At 33.4% G+C, this 17,854-nt stretch overlaps 2 protein-coding genes across 2 annotated transcripts in view; one reads left to right on the forward strand and one right to left on the reverse strand.

Moving 5' to 3' along the window:
• Positions 1-5,537, reverse strand: part of ptp4a3b (protein tyrosine phosphatase 4A3b) — a 47,204-nt gene extending 41,667 nt beyond the window's left edge. The window contains exon 1 of the mRNA XM_690988.11: positions 5,496-5,537. The gene's annotated coding sequence lies outside the window, so the exon portion shown is untranslated. The remainder of the gene's footprint in view (positions 1-5,495) is intronic.
• A 6,048-nt stretch (positions 5,538-11,585) lies between these two features.
• Positions 11,586-17,215, forward strand: ndrg1b (N-myc downstream regulated 1b). Its single transcript, NM_200692.3, is given in 14 exon segments — positions 11,586-11,747; positions 13,047-13,152; positions 13,330-13,450; positions 13,956-14,018; positions 14,918-14,978; positions 15,181-15,267; positions 15,352-15,408; positions 15,494-15,597; positions 15,714-15,776; positions 15,862-15,913; positions 16,017-16,064; positions 16,241-16,276; positions 16,360-16,411; positions 16,502-17,215. Coding segments are annotated over 14 exon segments (1,080 nt in total). The 5' UTR covers positions 11,586-11,699; the 3' UTR covers positions 16,684-17,215.
• The last annotated feature ends 639 nt before the right edge of the window (positions 17,216-17,854 follow it).

The following is a 17,854-nucleotide window of genomic DNA, read 5'->3' on the forward strand; positions in this document are numbered from 1 at the left end:
TTAGGCTCCAGACTTCCGGTCTCATTCACTTCCATTCCTTTTTAGACGTTAAAAACAGCTTGTTATGCTGCGTGATGCTGCAAACTGATTTTTTCTTTTAATAATATATTATTCTACTTGGTTTGTATAGTCATGCAAACACTTGTTTGTAGAGCAAGTAATTTGAACGTTTTCTGCCGTTTAGTATTCCTAGTCATTTCTCCTATAGGCGACTGAATCAGAAGTTCTGAAACAATCACAAAAACGAGCGCACACATTGAAGAATAAGGCCAATACCTTAAGAATGGTATAGCAGATCATTTTAGCGGTTTTAAAACCTTGACTTTTCCAAACCGCGGTAAACCTTGTAACCGGGTATCATCCCATGCCTAATCTTTACAACTAATATTAATGAGACAGCTCACCATAGTATTGTTTTATTTTTTTCACTCTAATACTGCATTTAACCTGCATGCTGTTCTGTTCTTTTTAAAAAAATTCAAAAGATGTAATCTGTGTTCAGCAAATGCCTTGTGTATATATTCAAGCAAGTATTTACAGCAATTTAAACAAGTCGAAGGCAATCCAATAGACAAATGCACCAAAAATGTTCATCCTGTGCCAAAGCCAACAGAACACAAAGGAAAGTTTGAATACCTGGGTCAATGGCCATTACCGACCACATCTCAGCAAGGACAGCTTTATGTCCACTTCTGCTACTAGCCTTTATCTGAATCTCACTCAGCTAGAGTTACGGAGAAAACATGAACTTGAGATAACCTGGCACACTAAAGTCTTAATCTGGGACTTTATTCCAGAGAACACAACCCGCAAGTTAAACAGAACTGAACCATCAGGTTGTTCAACTTGAAATAACCTGGCACACTAAAGTCTTAATTATGGACTTTATTCCAGAGAACACAACCCGCAAGTTAAACAGAACTGAACCATCAGGTTGTTCTACTTGAAATAACCTGGCACACTAAAGTCTTAATCATGGACTTTATTCCAGAGAACACAACCCGCAAGTTAAACAGAACTGAACCATCAGGTTGTTCAAGTGACACGAACATAACAGCTCACATGCAAATACTGCGTGCAAAATGTTAAAGTCTTCAGCGCCCATAGATGGTCACGGTGTTACGGTTTAACTGGTGACCGTGTTAACTGGTGTCCCTTTCCAGATGTAAGCTATTCACGTTTGCAGATTGGCAGATTCGTCACTTTTTCACAGCAACAAAACATGTCCATACCAAATAAAGATTCTTATTACTTGGTGTCAGTGTCATTGTGTGCATTATTGATTTTAATATCTGTGTAGCAGAACAGTATATAACCAAAGTAAATAAAAAAAATAATTAAAATTTACATGTCTTTAACAGTATTCGAACATGTGAAGTGAAAAGGTTTAGCACATGTATCTATCAACTTATCTAACTGAGCTACTCAGAACTTCAAACGAAGTGGTCTGTTTTAATATATTTGTTAATTAAAACATGCCTTGCTGTGGTTGTGGACTCGTGTTAACATGCTTCCATCGATGTTAACATGTTTACATGTTGTTTAGTTACATGTACTCGCGTTAACGTGTTTCTACAAACTCTCCCGCTGATAGAATAGCTCTATGTGACTAAACGATGCTTCATCAGTTGCTCAAACCATGTTTTTTCTTAGTTCTAGACTCATGTCTACCTGTGCATTTGGAGTCGTGTTAACTCGTGACCCATGCTCATACATGTAACGTAAATAAAGATTTTATCCAAAAAAATGATTACAATGACAATATTATTATGCAACATATTATGCCTAATATATATAATATATATTTCATATATAATATTATGCAACAGAATATTAGAATATTATGCAATCAGAATATAATAGTCCAATTGACTCGTGTTAGTCTGTGTCTACAAAGTTACACGAGCTGATATTTTCTCAGAATAGCTCTAAATGACTACGATGTTCCGCTAAAAAAGCATACGTTATAAATCGCAGTCGCAGTGGATTCGAACCTACTAACAAAAGAGACGCATGAAAGGGACATACGTTCTAACTAATAGGCCCTTTTCACACTTCCTGGTTCCGGTTAGCGAAGCAGTGTACCACAACATCCGGTTTCAATGTGACGGAGCAAGGAAGAATGGCAGGGTCATCTCATCGCTGTGATTGCTGCGTTCCCAGCAGCTCCAACTCAAAAACGACACTCTTACTTTAATGACCACGATCTCCCGAAAGACGAAGGACAGGGAAAATAATGGATGACAATATTAAAGGGGGTTGAATGCCGTTTCAAGTTATATGCTGAAGTACATTCATATGCTGTATGCACTTCAAAGCGGAGATTATTATGTTTCATTAAAGACTGGTGGTCTATGGTTTATTTTGATGAGTAATTATAATATAGACAAAACTCCAGTTAAGCTATCTGCCTTCCACAAACAAGTGTTCATCATGGTCATTAATCTATAAGCATGATTTATCCCTACATTGTTGTTATTTTGGAATAGACAGTTCATACAAATGCAAATCTCTTTTTTTTAATTGGTTTGACAACAAAATTATTTGTTTAGTCAGTTATATAATAAAGATGGTATACTTTTCTTACAATGAAGTCCTTTATTACAAAATCTCAATAACCCAGTAAGTTTTCAACAGTTATTGGTTCAATTCCTGCAGAGACATGTTATTCATTCATGTTATTTAGAGGTATTAATAAGACCATCCTTCTGATGCATCGTCTTTTGATATTACAAAATCTTATGTCGGCAAATTTTGTTTTACTAAATACCAAGAGTAATGATAGAGCTATTCATACTCTTTTCCAAAAAGAAATCATTACTGTACCTTATATTCAATTTTATTATATGTCTTTATTAAAGGGTGAATTGAAGAAAAGTGTGGCTGTTACCACAGAAGTATCATGTTAGAAATAGAATTAAAGAAATGTCCTATAAACTCATCCACAGGTTTTATCCAGCAAAACATTGTTTGCCAAAATTTAAAAGTGGGATTGATGTAAATTGTATTTTTGTAACGAATATGAGGAGACAGTTTTACACTTATTTTGGCATTGTACATAGTCTGCTTATGGGGTGAGTTGCAAAATGTATTAATAACGATTCTTTTGTGTTTAAAACCTATGTTGTTAACAAAATTGTACATTCATAAATGTAAATTTACTAATATGAAACCAGATTTTAAGGTATTGATGACTGAAATATGCTTGTATAATACCAGTATCAACTCTCTAAACAAGAAACCCGACCCACTTTAAAATGTGTGAACTTACATATGTTATATTACATTTTGTATATTTGTATTTTATTTATAATTACCCCCTGGTATGTACATTTTTGTATTGTAAAATGTTATTTGCTGTTCTTTAAATAAATAATAAAAATTAATATTATCCACGAGTAGGAGCTAACGTGTTTCCAGACTTGAGAAAACCTCACGAGCATTAAACAACCTGTAATGTATATGGGGCTGCCGCGTTAACCGATAGCAACTCGCCTGTACAGCTACCTCGCCTTTCACTATATCTGACTCTGAATAAAAAGGAAGGAGGGGGTTAGCACAGTTTACAGACGGGACTACTGACATAAAACTCATCCTGCTGGATGTTAAAAAGCCAGGTTAATCTAGTTTACGAATGGCTTGAATGAGCAGATTTTATGCTGTTGGCTGTGCAGCTTACTGGAACCTGACGTTGCAAACGCTGTGTAAGACACGTTTTCTGCACAAACTCTGCAAATCGGTATCATCTTTTAAATGCTGTTTTATTAAGGCAGTTTTACACATTCACCGAACAACATCTTCCTGTCCAAATTATGGCAAAGTTGACCGTGAGAAAGTCATCCTCTGTCCCGAGGCTGTCATGTCTCTGCGACTCCTAGCGAACCCGGAAATATCGATACACTGCTTCGAAGGGCGCTTCCGGTGTTCAATTCCGCTGTGAAAAAGGTCTATTGAGCTATCAAGCACTGATGTAGGCTTAGCAGCTTTTAGTAATTTTATCGTATGTAGCCAAATCATGTTCATAAGTACCTTGATACAGATGTGACCAAGATCATACATTGAAATGTTGCGATTTTCAATTAATATTCTGTTGCATAATATTATATATGAAATATATTATATATATTAGACATAATATGCTGCATAATAATATCGTCATTGTAATAATTTTTTGGATAAAATCTTTATTTACGTTACATGTATGAGCATGGGTCACGAGTTAACACGACTCCAAAGGCACAGGTAGACATGAGTCTAGAACTAAGAAAAAACATGGTTTGAGCAACTGATGAAGCATCGTTTAGTCACATAGAGCTATTCTATCAGCGGGAGAGTTTGTGGAAACACGTTAACGCGAGTACATGTAACTAAACAACATGTAAACATGTTAACATCGATGGAAACATGTTAACACGGGTCCACAACCACAGCAAGGCATGTTTTAATTGACAAATATATTAAAACAGACCACTTCGTTTGAAGTTCTGAGTACCTCAGTTAGATAAGTTGATGGATACATGTGCTAAACCTTTTCACTACACGGGTTCGAATCCTGTTAATGACATGTAAATTCTAATTATTTTTTTTTTATTTACTTTGGTTATATACTGTTCTGCTACACAGATATTAAAAAATCAATAATGCACACAATGACACTGACACCAAGTAATAAGAATCTTTATTTGGTATGGACATGTTTTGTTGCTGTGAAAAAGTGACGAATCTGCAAACGTGAATAGCTTACATCTGGAAAGGGACACCAGTTAACACGGTCACCAGTTAAACCGTAACACCGGTAACGTTACCAGACAAAGAGACCACACACAGACACGCAGCGAGTTTTATCGCAACTTGTTGCTTTTGATGTGATAGCGAGGTAAAAACCAAACCACGTTATCTACTTTAGTTAAATAACATCCTAACTTAAAGGTATTCTTGTAACTTTCTCTATGGTTATGCGATGGATGGATGCTGATACGCGTCCAGCTGTGTCCCACACACAAAGCGAGTTGAGTTTCTAACACACAACAATAAAAACACACCTATTATCATTCTGTCGCGTTTTTATTTAGGTAAATATGAACACAAAAGGCTTGATATAATAGATGTTGTGTGAAAGAAATACCTCCACATACACCGTTAGCAGCGCGCTAACGCTAACAGCCCCTTAACGCTTTTGTTCTGAAAACGCCGGTGGCAGACGAGGACCACTTTCCTGACAATTTAACTTTCAGCGTTTGATGTAAAACCCATTTACACCACGAACTGTACATTGGTGACGCTTGTGGACAATTTATGAAATATACTTGAGAGGTATTGACTGCAACAGCCCCAAAACTAAATAAAAAAATTCGCTCGGCGCGCGCACTCCGCAATCAAAAATACAATTCGCGCGGATTACATCAGTATTCCTGATGCCATAAAACTAATATAACATTAATTTGTATCGAAGCAGATAAGTTATTAGTGATTTTATGCTTCTTTTTCATACTCACAGATTTGTCAGACTTGCTTCATGTGATTCGGCGTGTATCCGCGCGCGCGCCTGTATATGCGCGTGTGTATGTGTGTGCGTACGGGTGTGTGCGCGTACGCAAGCGCGGAGATTCCCTTGCTGCAACCATGGAGACGCAGCGTCACCCAGAGCAACAGAGAGGGGGAAATTTCTGAAAATAAACTAGAATTTAAGTTCAATACTTTCACTTAAGACAATTAAGGCAAGATACTGCAGGTGAATAGAGTAAACAAATAACAACAATTTAGACATTTTAAAAAAAACTTATGACACAACAGATAGCAAGAGAAATACATTTTCATGCCTTTTTGTAGAATTAAATGTTGTATGTAAACGACAAGTTACTTTGGAAAATATTCCTCTGTAAAAACCTTTAAGTATGCTTAGGTTTCACATTGTGAAGGCTTTAACAGAGAAACATGTTGATGCAAGTGCTACTGAAGTAGAGAGTTATTGCTCAATGCGGGGGAAAAACTCTTTGTAAAATATGTATCATAGCTGTAAATTCTACAAATTGATAATGTGTGACAGATGCATGGGGAAAGGCTTTTTTTTTTGTCTCGCCCATAGGTCTCGCCTTAAGCAATCTCATTAGCTTATCAGTAAATGCTAATGCTTAGGGCTGATAATTGCGCCATCTAGTGTGTAAATATAAAACTGTGTCAGTGGGTCATGTTATATGATCTGTATCTTTTAATTTAAAAGTTAGCTTACTGTAACCATTATTTACAAAGATATCCTACATAATTACACCATACTTATGTATAGCCTACCCCATATAAAAATGCCCTTTAAAATTCTGACTATCGAATACAAATGATTCATTTAGATTTATTTATGAATGAATTATTTATACATGAATTTTTACATTTAAATACATGTATATAATTACACTTATTCTATATATTATATTGGCTATTTATTAAATTATTTTGAATAATTATTATATATTAATTTACATATCTATAATTTAGTGTCGTCGTACTAAAACATCTATAATGAGGTCATTACACTTATAAATGCATTATCCTTTAAGTAGTCTGTCTGATTTAGACTTTATGCAGGTCATCACCTAATAAAAGATGAGGTTCACAAACACACGTGCAGCAACAGATGGATTCTCCATGTCAGTTGTGACATCTGAAGGAAACACTATTGTTTGGCTTAAATTATTATAACATTTGGCTACACATGCTTTTTAAAACATTTTTCAGATAAAATTTTTGACATTGAAAAGACATTAGTAAACAATAGCATAACAAAGGGACATTAATTAACAAGTATATCTTTTTGTTTATATAAAACTTAGGGTATATATTAAATATGCTTATTTTCAAAATATTTTGTGTATGTAATGAAAAGATTTGTTTTTGTATCATTAAAAAGTGCAATTACAGAATTTATTCATTCATTTTACTTAGGCTTAGTCCCTATTTCAGAGGTCGCCACAGCGGAATGAACAACCAACTATTTTGGCACATGCATGTTTTATGCAGCAGATGCCCTTCCAGCCATTTTTATAACGAAAGCAATTTTTTCTTTGATAATTTAAAATGATCAGCTTGGGTGCATATAAAAATGCTTCTTTTTATTATTTATTGTAGTCAATAATAATTTAATTTAAATAATGTTTTACTGGATCAACTTTAAAATTCAGCTTGGGTAAATCTATTATGATGCTTCTTTTTATTCTTTATTATCCATTTTGAAAAGTGAAATAATATATTTAATCAACTTTAATATTTAGCTTGGGTATTTGTAATAGGATGTTTGTTTTAATTCATGTGTTTAAATCTAAGTTTAATTGCAACCAATATTTTTGGGGTATAAATAATTCTGGGCTTGACTGCATATTTAAAATATAATTAATGAATGTAGCAATTATTAAGAAATTTCTTTTAATTTTATATTATTGCTGCTGCTGCTGATGATGACACTAATAATAATAATAATACAATAAAAATATGCAAAAAAAATCTAATATAATTTTCTCCTCAATTAAACAAACATAATTTAAAACCAGGTGAGTCAGTTTAAAAGCCATTGTGCATGACAGTCTTTTGGATTTCCAAAGAATGAAACAGTCGTCTGTTTATACAGCAGACTGACTGACACTATCCTTATTAATGAGAATCACACATGTCTCAACTCAACTAACTTACTGACAGACATCAAACATACTGAAAAAAAACTACAGATCTTACAAAGATAGCAACAATGCATACATTGATTCATTTTCTTTTCGGGTTAGTCCCTTTATAAATCAGGGGTCACCACAACAAAATAAAATGCCAACTAATCCAGCATATGTTTTATGCAGCGGATGCCCTTTCAGTAGCAACCCATCACTGGAAAAACAACGGATACATATATGCTAAAGTATTAAATTGATAGGTCACACATAGCTATTTTGTCAAACAAACAAACAAACAAACAAACTAACTAACTAACTAACTAACTAACTAACTAACACACACACACAATTGAGGACTGTTGGAAGCCGATAGACCAGGGGTCACCAACCCTGTTCCTGGAGAGCTACCTTCCTGCAGAATTCAGTCCCAACCCTGATCAAACACACCTGAACCAATTAATAGTAGCTAAAGCAGCACTTGATAATTACAAACAGGTGTGTTTGGTCAGGGTTGCAACTAAAATCTGCAGGAAGGTAGCTCTCCAGGAACAGGGTTGGTGACCCCTGCGATATTTAGCTTTAAATAATCCAGCCAAGATTATCGCAAGATGAATTAAATAGTACATACTTTTTCCTACTTTGGATGTCAGGTTGTTTTGTTTTTTTCAGCATTCTTCAAAATATCTTCCTCTGTGTTAAACCATAAACTCTGTTAGACATTCAAAGGGTTTATAAAAAAACACTGTTGCCAATATGCTTCTGTATTTAAGATTCAGTTTACAGTATTATAATATAGTTAGGTTAACAGTTGACTACAGTAAACCTATTCATTTGTCCTAAATTGAAATTTTACCTCATAAATTGATTTTGTTTAAATGTAGATATATATCATAATTGGTTTGTACTATTGACTTTCAAACAGAGAAAATTGCAGGATATTTCATTATGTATTTAAAACATTGGAAATGCTTAAAGGACATGCATGAAAACATTCAAATCACCAAATAGACACTCATCTAAATGTCTGATCCGCATATTGTTTAAAAAACAACCACTTTAGTTCAGAAAAAAACACAAATGTAAAACATTCGTAGTTATAATCTAAACTACTTAATGTCTGAACTCACATGAATCAAACACTTCTAATTGTAAAGTTTAGATGGTGAGTAATTGGTCAGTCAATTCAAATGGGATTTCTTTGTGGGTGAACTACCGCTTTGCCAGCAGCCGTTGGTTGTATGTCTGTGACAAGAAACAGCTTGTTTGTCCCACTGATCCTCCAAGCAGATTTCAGTGCTCTTCTTTCCAGGACAGCGTGATGCTCTGACCGGTGACGTCTGCACTACAGAAATGCCATCTGCCCTGAACCGCTTCACTCCTGTCGCTCTGCTAAATGAGCTTAACGCTGTTCCTCTGATGATGGACACTGTAAACAGAGCGCTTCGGTTCAACTGCTCCAAGATCAAGCCCATGACTACGTGCCTGATGTGCACGCTGATCTCTTGATCCTTTTTTTAGACCAAACATTTTTTTAAATAAAATGCATTTCTGAATTTTTAGAGACATGTCGACGTGACTTTTGGGAGAAAAAAAGAAAACAAGAGTGAAACATTATTAGCATGTTGATTAACATGCTTATAATGACTATGATTTTTAAAACATAGTTCAATAATTGTCAGTTTTAATTCCTCCTCATGTGATTTTATCCCATGTATCGACTATTTAACTTTTTTATTCTAATATTAAAAGCTTTTTTAATTTTACATAAAAAAACAGATCTAAAACTATTTTAATTTGTGTTCCTTAATATGTTAATCCTCATTTCATTACAGCTCTGTAAAGCTTTCAACAATATAAAAATGCTTTGGTCTGATGGTATGTTATGTAAATAAATAAATTAATCAATTAATAATACTAATTCAGGCCCGTAGCCTGCCTACTGAAAGGGTGGTTTCTTTTTTTTTTGCAGTTATTCTCTTCTATTTCCATCAAATGTTGAGCAGTGGTGTAAAGTAATAAATACAAATACTCAAATTACTACAAACAACTATTACTTGTTTTTGAGTACATTTTTAGCACTGTATTGGTACTTTTACTCCACTACTTTCCTTTAACCTGCAGTTACTTTATTATTATTATTATCATCATTATTATTATTATTATTATTATTATTAATTATTATTATTATTATTATTATTAATATTATTATTATTATTATTATTATTATTATTATTATTATTTTATTTTTTATTTTTTTTTATCTATGGAGATTGGCTAAAGTAGGATAAGCAGTCCTGTGATTCTTGTCCAATCAAATCGCACATAGAAACTAAATTGCATCATATACAAGACATGCTTGACTGGCTTTATAAATAATAGTCTAATTAAGTTGATTTGAGACATGTGTGATTCTCATTAATAAGGATAGTGTCAGTCCATCTGCTGTATAAACAGATGACTGTTTCATTCTTTGGAAATCCTAATAATAGTCTTGTGACTTCAAGACTGGCTTTATAAATCCAGCAAACCACTTGGAAGCATTAAAAGTGTCCAAAAAGATTTCCAAAATCTTTTGACTAAGATGTTTATATGTACATCACTGATGAGAAGATGACGTTTACCTACTGTATAATGACTGCAATTGCCAAATAGCTTTAAAAAATTACTAAATGCACTACAGAATGTTACGTTTACACATTCCTACACAAATTGCATCTAAATGCATCAGATATTTTCACAGCATAATACTCACTACTCTTTATATATTTTTAAAAGGGCAATATAATATTCACAAACTATACTTTTACTCTACTTGTACTACATTTTTAATTAAGTAATGGTTATTCTACTTGAGTATGATTTTTCAGTACTCATTCCACCACTAATTGAGGTTCAAATTCTGCAATTTAGTGACATTTAAGCACTAATCTTGGCTGGATTAGCTTGTCAGATGGTGATTATAACCACAGTTTTTGATACAACAAAAATATTTTCTACAATTTTGTCAAAGTGCATACTAAACTACTCTATCACAAAGTGTTTATTTCGAAACGTGCATTTAAGCTGTAAGCTATTATAATAAACATAATAGCTTATAAATAATGTTAGAAATAATGTTATGAGATTAGAAAATATACATAAAAAAGCATAAAGAAGTATGAAAAAAGACTTGTTTTTAAAATACAAATTTATAATTTATAATGCATCATTAAAAAACTATTAGGAATCTGTTAAAGCATGTTAAAACTGTAGCCTGTAGGTAAATAACAAACTGGCCAGCTCATTTTCTCTGTCAGAATTTGTACAATTGAATAATTAAAAATTAAAGTTTGTCATAAAGCCTTCTTCTATCAGTTATTTTCATAATTTATGTTGACATCCTGTCAAAAAAGGGACAAATGAATTCATATAGGGCCAAATTCTGGACTTTGTCAGTCATTTTTATTTATAAAAATAATCACAAAAAATATTAATATAATACTGATTTAATTCCAAAAATCTGTATCACTATTTAGAGGGACAAAAACATTATTAGTTATTTTATCAAATGATTAATAAATTGTTATTTATTGTACTTTAAATAAATCCATATTTAAAGAAATATATTAAATGATGGCAATATTTTCTTTTCAAAGGAGTGATGTAATATTATTTTTATGCACTTAAAAACAGCAGTAAAGCAATGGAGCAATGCATAATAAAATGGCCACTACAATGGATTCTCTAAACTCCCAAGATGTCACGTACTTCATTCACAAAATATTTACATACCTTGGGAAAACCAAAAAGGTGGGACACCCTCAGCGATGCCAATGTCCAGCTTAACTTACTGATCCAATTTGCTGAGCTCTCCATCCTTAAAGAATTAGGCTCCTTCTGGCAACTGAGCAAAGCATGCTGGGAGCGGGACGTTTGCGCCACACTGTAAACAAGAGGATATAAAACCCAGAGCTCAGTGCATTCTGTGCAACTCCAAGCTTGAAGCAGCAATAAAACAGGATCTACTCAAATATTTCAGCACACCAGTCTTTTACAGCAACTGTAATAACCATGGTACTGGAGGACTCCGAGAGCAGCGTCTTTGAGCTGGACATTACTGTGAGTTCAGATATGAATCTATTGATTTGTATTCATGAGTTTTTTATATTTTATATGCTGTGATAAAGTGGAAACAGAGCATTGGTTTAAGTTGCATTGGTTTTGTCTTTCAAATGTGTTGACTTGTTGTTTTGATGTTTGCTGTCTGTTGATGGGATTTGTGTTGTTTACTGTCCTGCAGCTTTACTATTTCTGCTTAAGGTGTTTTGGCATTTTTATGCAGAATAAGTAGGCTATTTAGGACTACAGTCTAGAAAATGCAGCTTAGTGTAATCCGTGTTCATGAAAGAATTTTCAGCATTTTTATAAAGATTGTTTATGGAGCTTTACCTTTTTTTTAATTATGGATTACATTTTGCTGTGTTTTGGAGTTAAAGGAAATGTCTGTAAATTAAATATAAATTGATTGAGACATCATTATTATTTTTTTTTTTACAGATTTTATTTTCATACAAATTATAAAATGGGTTAAGATATATATATATATTTTGGATGAACTAAGTAATTCTCTCATCTTTAGCAAAGTAATTAGCCAAATTCATATACAACTTTGGAATAAAAAAACTTTTCAGTCATTATTTGTTTATAACAGCTATAATTTCTCTGGATATTTTGGGGAAAAAAAAAATATATATATATATGTATGTGTATGTGTATGTATATATATATATATATATATATATATATATATATATATATATATATATATATATACATATATATATATATATATATACATATATATATATATATATATATATATATATATATATATATATATATATATATATATATATATATACATATATATATATATATATATATATATATATATATATATATATATATATATATATATATATATATATATATACATATATATATATAATAACAAAGAATGAAAAACATATGAAACATTAAATTTGGGGCAGTTAAATATATGAAAACCTATTGTCATTTTTTGCTCCTGTCCTACATTTTATTCAGTAGTTTATTAAAATAAAATAAAATTGAACATTATACTTGAAACATAAATCGATAAACATCAAATCCAGAGATCTGGCAGAAAATTTAAGGGTCACTTTGTTCCAGAGTAGTAGCCGCAAAGAAAACATGAGATTAGAATTTTCTCTTTATAATTTAAAGGCACTAAATCATTGCTGAAGTCTCCAACTAAACTAAAATACTGACTGAACCAATTAAAATTTGATTGAACAATTCTTGAACACACATTCATTAATAATGAAACAACAGAATTCACAAGATGTTACAAACCTGACCATAATGTTTCCTTTGTAGGAGGATGATGTGGAGACCTCCTTTGGAAGGGTGCATTGCACCATGAAGGGTGTCCCGAAGGGCAACTGTCCCACCATCCTGACCTTCCATGACATTGGACTGAACCGTAAGAAGCTTTGGTTATTCAAGAAATAAATGTCTGTACATCAATCTGCTTTTAAGAGAAACAACATAAATACAATAGAATCTTATACACAACAGTTATTTTTTAATTGCCTCAAGATTTTGTGTTCGAACATCAACACTTCATAGCAACACAGTTTCTGTCTTCCCTCTTTTGCAGATAAGAGCTGTTTTGAGTCAATGTTTCATCACAAAGACATGCATGAGATCTTGCAACACTTCGCTGTGTGCCATGTTGATGCCCCGGGACAGCAGGAGGGTGCCAGCACGCTCTCCACTGAGTGAGTCAGGGGTCATTATGCTTCCAGATCAATAATAGCATAAAGATTTACATCTCCAGAGCATCCAGTAGGGAGTCACTCTTACTCATTCCGTAAACAAAGACGCATTAAACGTCCCCAGCTTCTGAGACAGGAAATCCATTTCAAATCTGCTCAATCGTAGCCGATCTGCTTCAAGCAAATATACCGCAGACAGCTTTAATCAGCACCCTATGGCACCAGACTGGTAGAATGTAGGTCAGCGTGTCACTTATAAGGTCTGAGAGGAACACAGCATGTTTATGATCTGCCATCTGCTGCAGCAGTGTAACTGACATCCATCACATATAATCCAAACCCTCCACAGCAACATCCATTCCAGACAGATTATGACCTCGCTAATGCCTGGATCCTAATTACTCTGTTGTGCTGTTTGATTGGACGATCACAGTGTTTGACCTCTATATTGTTCCACATGTGTGAGGCTGAAAAATAAATGTCTGTTGTTGTTTTTTCTATTTTTTAGCTATACCTACCCTTCAATGGATCAGCTTTCTGAGACCCTACCAATGGTCCTCAATCATTTTGGGTAAGACTTTAAGGCTCAGTTTTGTATCATCTTTGGTGGTTAAATAGGATTCCCACTATTAGCCAAAGAGCAAATTCCCAATTTCAATGAACTGTAATTAATGGATAAACAGACTTCTGTTGTGTTTTGCATAATATAAAATTGGTTGAATATCTTGCACTGTAAAAAATCAGTTATTTTACTTTTTTTCCAGCAGCTAGGGTGCCGGAAAAGGTAAAATAATGGCTGTTAAATTACAGACATCTACTGTAAAATATCAGAAAGTAAATTACAGAAATTTACCAGAAATTTAAATTTAAGTATATTTCTGTAATTTACTGTCTGTTATTTTACGGTAAATGTCTGTAATTTAATGGCTGTTTTTTTTACTTTTTTTCCGGCACTCCAGCTGCCAAAACCCCCCCGTAAAATAACAGATTTTTGTTTTTTTACAGTGTGGATATCATCTTTAAGGGCTTTTAAAGCCACTATAAGAACAACAATTGATAATTTACCTTAGGTTTTGGAAAAAATAAAACTGAGGTATTTACTGTTTCTTACTGCTCCTAAAATCTATTTTATCCTGGCATGTTAGCCTTAATTAACAGGTACAATATTTGACTGTAGTTAAAAGATTAACTAGACAAGAGATTGCCAGTTAATGAACGTGAAAAGAACAAAATGGAGCTGAAAAAGAGCTTAATCATTACAACAGGCGTGAATAGAAACTAAAACTTAAATCAACAAACAAAAAATGATTGATACTATATGATTTAGATAAAACTATATAAAAATTCCCTGATTTTCAATGTCTGGAATTGACATTCAAATTTTATCCATGGAAACCCTCGTTAAAGCTTATGTTTGGGGTTTGGAGTTCACTTTTAGTGACACAGGTGTGCTCTGTTTTTTCTCTATAGTCTGAAGAGTGTGATTGGAATGGGGGTCGGTGCTGGAGCCAATATCCTCGCCCGCTTTGCAGTGAGTTTTAAAGTCTTTTCCTAACAGTTGAATTTTGAACGGTCTTGAATAAAACAGATTAAAACTCAGTGTTGGAATAATCCTGCTCACTATTCTTGCCAACTTGCTTGTTAATACACAAGAATGTTTGTTCAGCACAAAGAGCAATACATCATCTTATTTTTGTATTAATGATTGTTGTTCTTGCTTTTATCTCCAAAAGCTAAAACATCCAGACATGGTTGAAGGTCTTGTTCTGATTAATATGAGCACTCAGGCAGAGGGCTTCATGGACTGGGCAGCACAAAAGGTATTTCTTTCTGTGACATTAGCATTCTCATGATTATTAAACTCATTAACATAAATCCTCACTAAAGCGTAATATCCTCGACAGATTACAAGCTGGACTCACGCTCTCCCTGATACTGTCATTTCACACCTGTTTGGGAAGGTGAGAACTGACGATGAGACTTATTTGACTAGTTAAATCAAAATGACCTGCAAAATAATTCTCAAACCATTTACTAATGTTGTAGGAGGAGATCCACAACAATCACGAACTGATCGCAACCTTCCGTCAGCTCATCACGAACAACATTAACCAGTCCAACCTGCAACAGTTTGTCAAGTCCTACAAAAGGTATCACTAATAACATCTGTGTCAGCAATGGCTCATATACTTTCATATACTGCAGTGAAGTAGAGAAAGCAATTCATTTTACTAATAAGTGAAATAATTTACCCATCATTTCTCAGCCGAAAGGATCTGGAGATTGAGAGACCTGTACAAGGAGGAAACGTTAATACAAAAACCCTGCGGTAGGTCCCACATGATGACAGTAAGCATACTGATTTTGATTGGTGGATCGCATTATACCTTACTATACTGTTTTTTTTTTTTCAGGTGTCCAGCTTTGCTCATAGTGGGTGATAATTCCCCAGCTGTGGATGCTGTAGTGAGTTATTTTATGTTTATTATAAGCTACTCATAGCCTACGATTAATATTTTTTGACCAAAACTTTATATTATGTTCATATTATAAATATTTTACCTCACAGGTTGACAGCAACTCCAGAATGAATCCAACAACGACCACTTTTCTTAAGGTCAGTGACCAAACATGTCATTTAGCCTACTGATCAATATTTTTTCAATAGCATTTATAACGACATTCTTTCATTATTATTCTATTTTATAAACATTCAGTAGCTATAAATATGTCAAATATAACTTATATTGTAAAATATTAAATCTATACTTACTCTGTACTTTGGTTTTCAAGATGGCTGACTGTGGTGGCCTGCCTCAAGTTGATCAGGTATCATTTGAGTGATTTCATATTCTTAATTTAGATTATATTGACTTTTACAGTGAATTTACATTCTTTATGTTCTTTTACAGCCTGGCAAACTGATTGAAGCTTTCAAGTATTTCATCCAGGGCATGGGCTACAGTAAGAACGCATTGTTTTAGCATCACAACAGCTTCTTGAACTACTAGTCACGTTAATAATTGATAATACCTTCTTCTCTCTACACCACAGTGCCCTCTGCCAGTATGACCCGTCTGGCTCGATCTCGTACGGCCAGTAACTCCTCCAACCGAACCCGCAGCGGCACAACGGACGAGCAGCGCGGACGTTCCCACACCGATGTGTCCATGGAAAGCGCCTGTGTGGAGCACAGTTCATCGGGTCACTCAGTTTCCGTCGAGTTGACCTGCTGAACTTGAAAACACGCCTCAGCAGTTTAATCTGGAATCAGAAGCTGATTAAAATGTTTCAACATTGGTGTTTATCACAAGGGATATTACAGTAGCGATAGCCCTCAAAGAGCATACATTTTACACATAGGGCTACTTTAAATATCCTATTCTGAACCAGTGAACAGTTGTTTTCCTACAATGTGCAATATGTAATATTTTATACTGATTGTGTAAAGAGGGCTTATTTTACATGTACAGTTTGCTGTGAGAAAGTATAAGCTAGTTGTGTATTTTAAAATGAGGAGTGTGTATGTGAATGAATGCCTGGGGGAGTTTTTTTTATACACAATTTATTACTGCATTAACTCACCTGTAATTGATAGTGTCATATGCCTGATAGTAATGTTTAGTGTTAGTTTAGAAAGACAGCTGTTTACATCACACTTGACATTTCTGAATCATTTCTGGTTGTGCAAGACTTCAGTGAGATTTATATGAATGTAGTAAGATTGTATTTTACTGTATCAATAAAATATAACTAATAACCTATAAAGTCAGTCTCATTACTGTGTAATGTTTAACAGCCATTAAATTCTAATATCACAGTAACTCATTCATTTCAAACTGCTACATTGCACCATTATGTAAATTGCTATATAGTATAAAAGGAATATAATAAGCAAAATCATACAGATAACAGGGCGGTGGCCAGCCTGGTGAAAGTGCTTGTTCTTTTTTTTTTTTTTTTTTTTTTTCAAAATTTCAAAAATGAAATCTGTTAAAGTTTTTAATTGAAATCTGTAGCCTATTTTCATTTATTAGGCAAGTAACAAGCTGCAGCACATTCAGTTTTCTCAGTCAGAATTTGGTCATTTGAATATTGAACAATTATTAACAATAATTAATAGTCCTTGACAATTTTTCATGACCCTCTTGTATAAAGTACGTTTTAAAAGGCATGGATAACAACAACAGCCTAATTAGTATTAAAATCTAGTTTAATATGGTCTGCTTTTGGTGACTTTTTAATTTTTTTTTTAAGAATAAGGTCCAAGATTTAAAATAAAAGTTCCTTATAATTTTTTTTTTCTATTTAGCAATAATAGAGTAGGTCAGTAGTGAAAGTCAATAATGTCAGATTCCGCTTGGTCTTAAATCCTTTCATGGATTATTTTTTCAATTGGTTGTAGCC

Source organism: Danio rerio, chromosome 16 (genome assembly GCF_049306965.1).
Source record: "Danio rerio strain Tuebingen ecotype United States chromosome 16, GRCz12tu, whole genome shotgun sequence".
Taxonomy (NCBI): domain Eukaryota; kingdom Metazoa; phylum Chordata; class Actinopteri; order Cypriniformes; family Danionidae; genus Danio; species Danio rerio.